This window comes from Amphimedon queenslandica, unplaced genomic scaffold, assembly GCF_000090795.2.
Source record: "Amphimedon queenslandica unplaced genomic scaffold, v1.1 AMPQUscaffold_6430_Cont21611, whole genome shotgun sequence".
NCBI classification, from domain to species: Eukaryota; Metazoa; Porifera; class Demospongiae; order Haplosclerida; family Niphatidae; genus Amphimedon; species Amphimedon queenslandica.
This window is the reverse complement of record NW_003553278.1, coordinates 1-1,872: the sequence shown is the minus strand read 5'-3', so window position 1 is coordinate 1,872 and position 1,872 is coordinate 1. Positions and strand designations below refer to the sequence as shown.

The window sequence follows — 1,872 nt, the reverse complement described above, 5'->3', positions numbered from 1 at the left end:
TCGTACGTGGTAATTCACTGTACATCATTGTAATGAAGGTTACCAAATCCCTTCATGACAAACCTACATTCGTTTACTCTATCAATGGTAAAGCACTCAATACACCAAAAGAAATGACTCTGACAAACCTTCAGATTATTGAGAAATTTGTACGTTCTGTTGCAGCAACTTCAAGAGAAGACAATAGTGAACCAGCATTTGCCATTATAGCCACTCATTGTGACAAGTCAAAATTTAAAAGATTTTTTGGCCTCAAGGAAACAATCAGGGAAAAGAACAAGACCCTTCAATCTTGTTTGAATGAATTTCTTGATCTTTTTATATTTTATAATCGTGATTCTAACGAGCTCATTTTTCCAGTCGATAACTTTTGCAAATGGGACCGAGAGAAGATCTCTGCTGATATTTGTCATCGTCTTTTATCTGATATTAGAGGTAATATTAACATACCAGTACGTTGGTATGTGTTCGATTTAAATTTGAAGAATGAAGCATCAAAGGAGACACATGGAATGATCTCACTTGAGTCCTGTTACTCTATTGGTCAAAGGTTAGAAATGGACCAAGGAGAAGTCAATGAGTGTCTCATTTATTTAGACTCAATGAGATTATGTATTTACTATCCAACGGTCCTTCCACAGGTAGTATTCACTAATCCTCAGTTTCTGATAGACTGTCTCTCCAATATTGCATGTGTGTCATTCATTGATAATTTAACAGAAATAGGAATCAATTTATCATGGGAAGATCTAAATTTGCTTAAAAGAGATGGAGTTTTTGATGAATCTCTGTTGGACAATCTTCAATTGAATCTTGTTCCTGGCCTGTTTTCAAAAGGGGATCTCTTGTCTTTGATGCAACACTTCCTTGTTATCTCCACTATCAAAACAGCTGATAAATCTCGATACTTCATTCCTATACTTCTACCAGCTGAACGTCTTAATGAAGAACAGAAGGCATTGTTTGCTCAAGTAGCTGATCCACTTTTTATTCAGTTTGATAAAACAGTTTTACAGGTAGCTAAATAAAGAAAATAATTATGACTGTAAACGTATTTACTTTTCTATATACAGGGTTTATTTCCAACATTGGTAGTCTCACTGTTAAGTCGAGAAGAAGAACCTTTATTTTTTATTGATAGTCGCACTTCTGATTTTCCCCAGCAGCTCCGCCATGCAGTGAAACTCTACACAGAGGAACTCTTTGGATCAGTGCTCCTTTGTGAGAATGTTGAATCTATTGAAATTTATTTTACAGGCCGTTCACGACATTGTGATCGTCTTCGTAAGGTTGTCCTTGAAGCTTTATCAATCAGTGCTAAAGTACTGCAATATGATGAGAAGAAATTAAATATGTCAGCTGTTGTTCGTTGCAATCGTAAGCATAATGTTCCTGCTAATGATAAAATGATTCATCCTATTACCATCTCTTACAAGAATGACCCACCTGAGATAGGTTGCAGTATTGAGACTAGTCTTCCTACCATCATTATTAACGATTTAAGTGAAAAGCAAAGCTGCTGGCTAATAGGTAAGTCAATATGCCCTATTTGTTATTGTATGACCTTCCTTTTTATTAAAGGAGCAGCAGGTACACATTCTGAGACCATTTCCTTACCAACTAATGGAAATGAAATATTAAGTGAGTGAAAATAAGCTGCAAAATTTATTACTCTTATTTGTTACAGATCATACTCATGCCCCCATTGTTCTTGATGCTATCAAATCTGTCGTGTTTCAATGGATGGTTCTAGGCATTACCTTGGGAATTGAAAAGTACAAGTTGGAAGAGATAAAGTATAATTCCCGTGATCAAGTTCAAGTTTGCCGTAAAGATATGATCCATCACTGGATAGATACAAGACATGCTACA

General features: G+C 35.6%; 1 protein-coding gene across 1 annotated transcript; it reads left to right on the top strand.

Annotated features, from left to right (window-relative positions):
* Nucleotides 1-32: 32 nt before the first annotated feature.
* On the top strand, nt 33-1,866 carry LOC109592056 (uncharacterized; the record flags this gene model as incomplete). The annotated part of the gene is made up of 4 exons (XM_020007626.1): nt 33-1,016; nt 1,074-1,530; nt 1,582-1,641; nt 1,688-1,866. Coding segments are annotated over exons 1-4 (1,680 nt in total), but the record flags the coding sequence as incomplete, so codon positions are not given.
* Nucleotides 1,867-1,872: the final 6 nt, after the last annotated feature.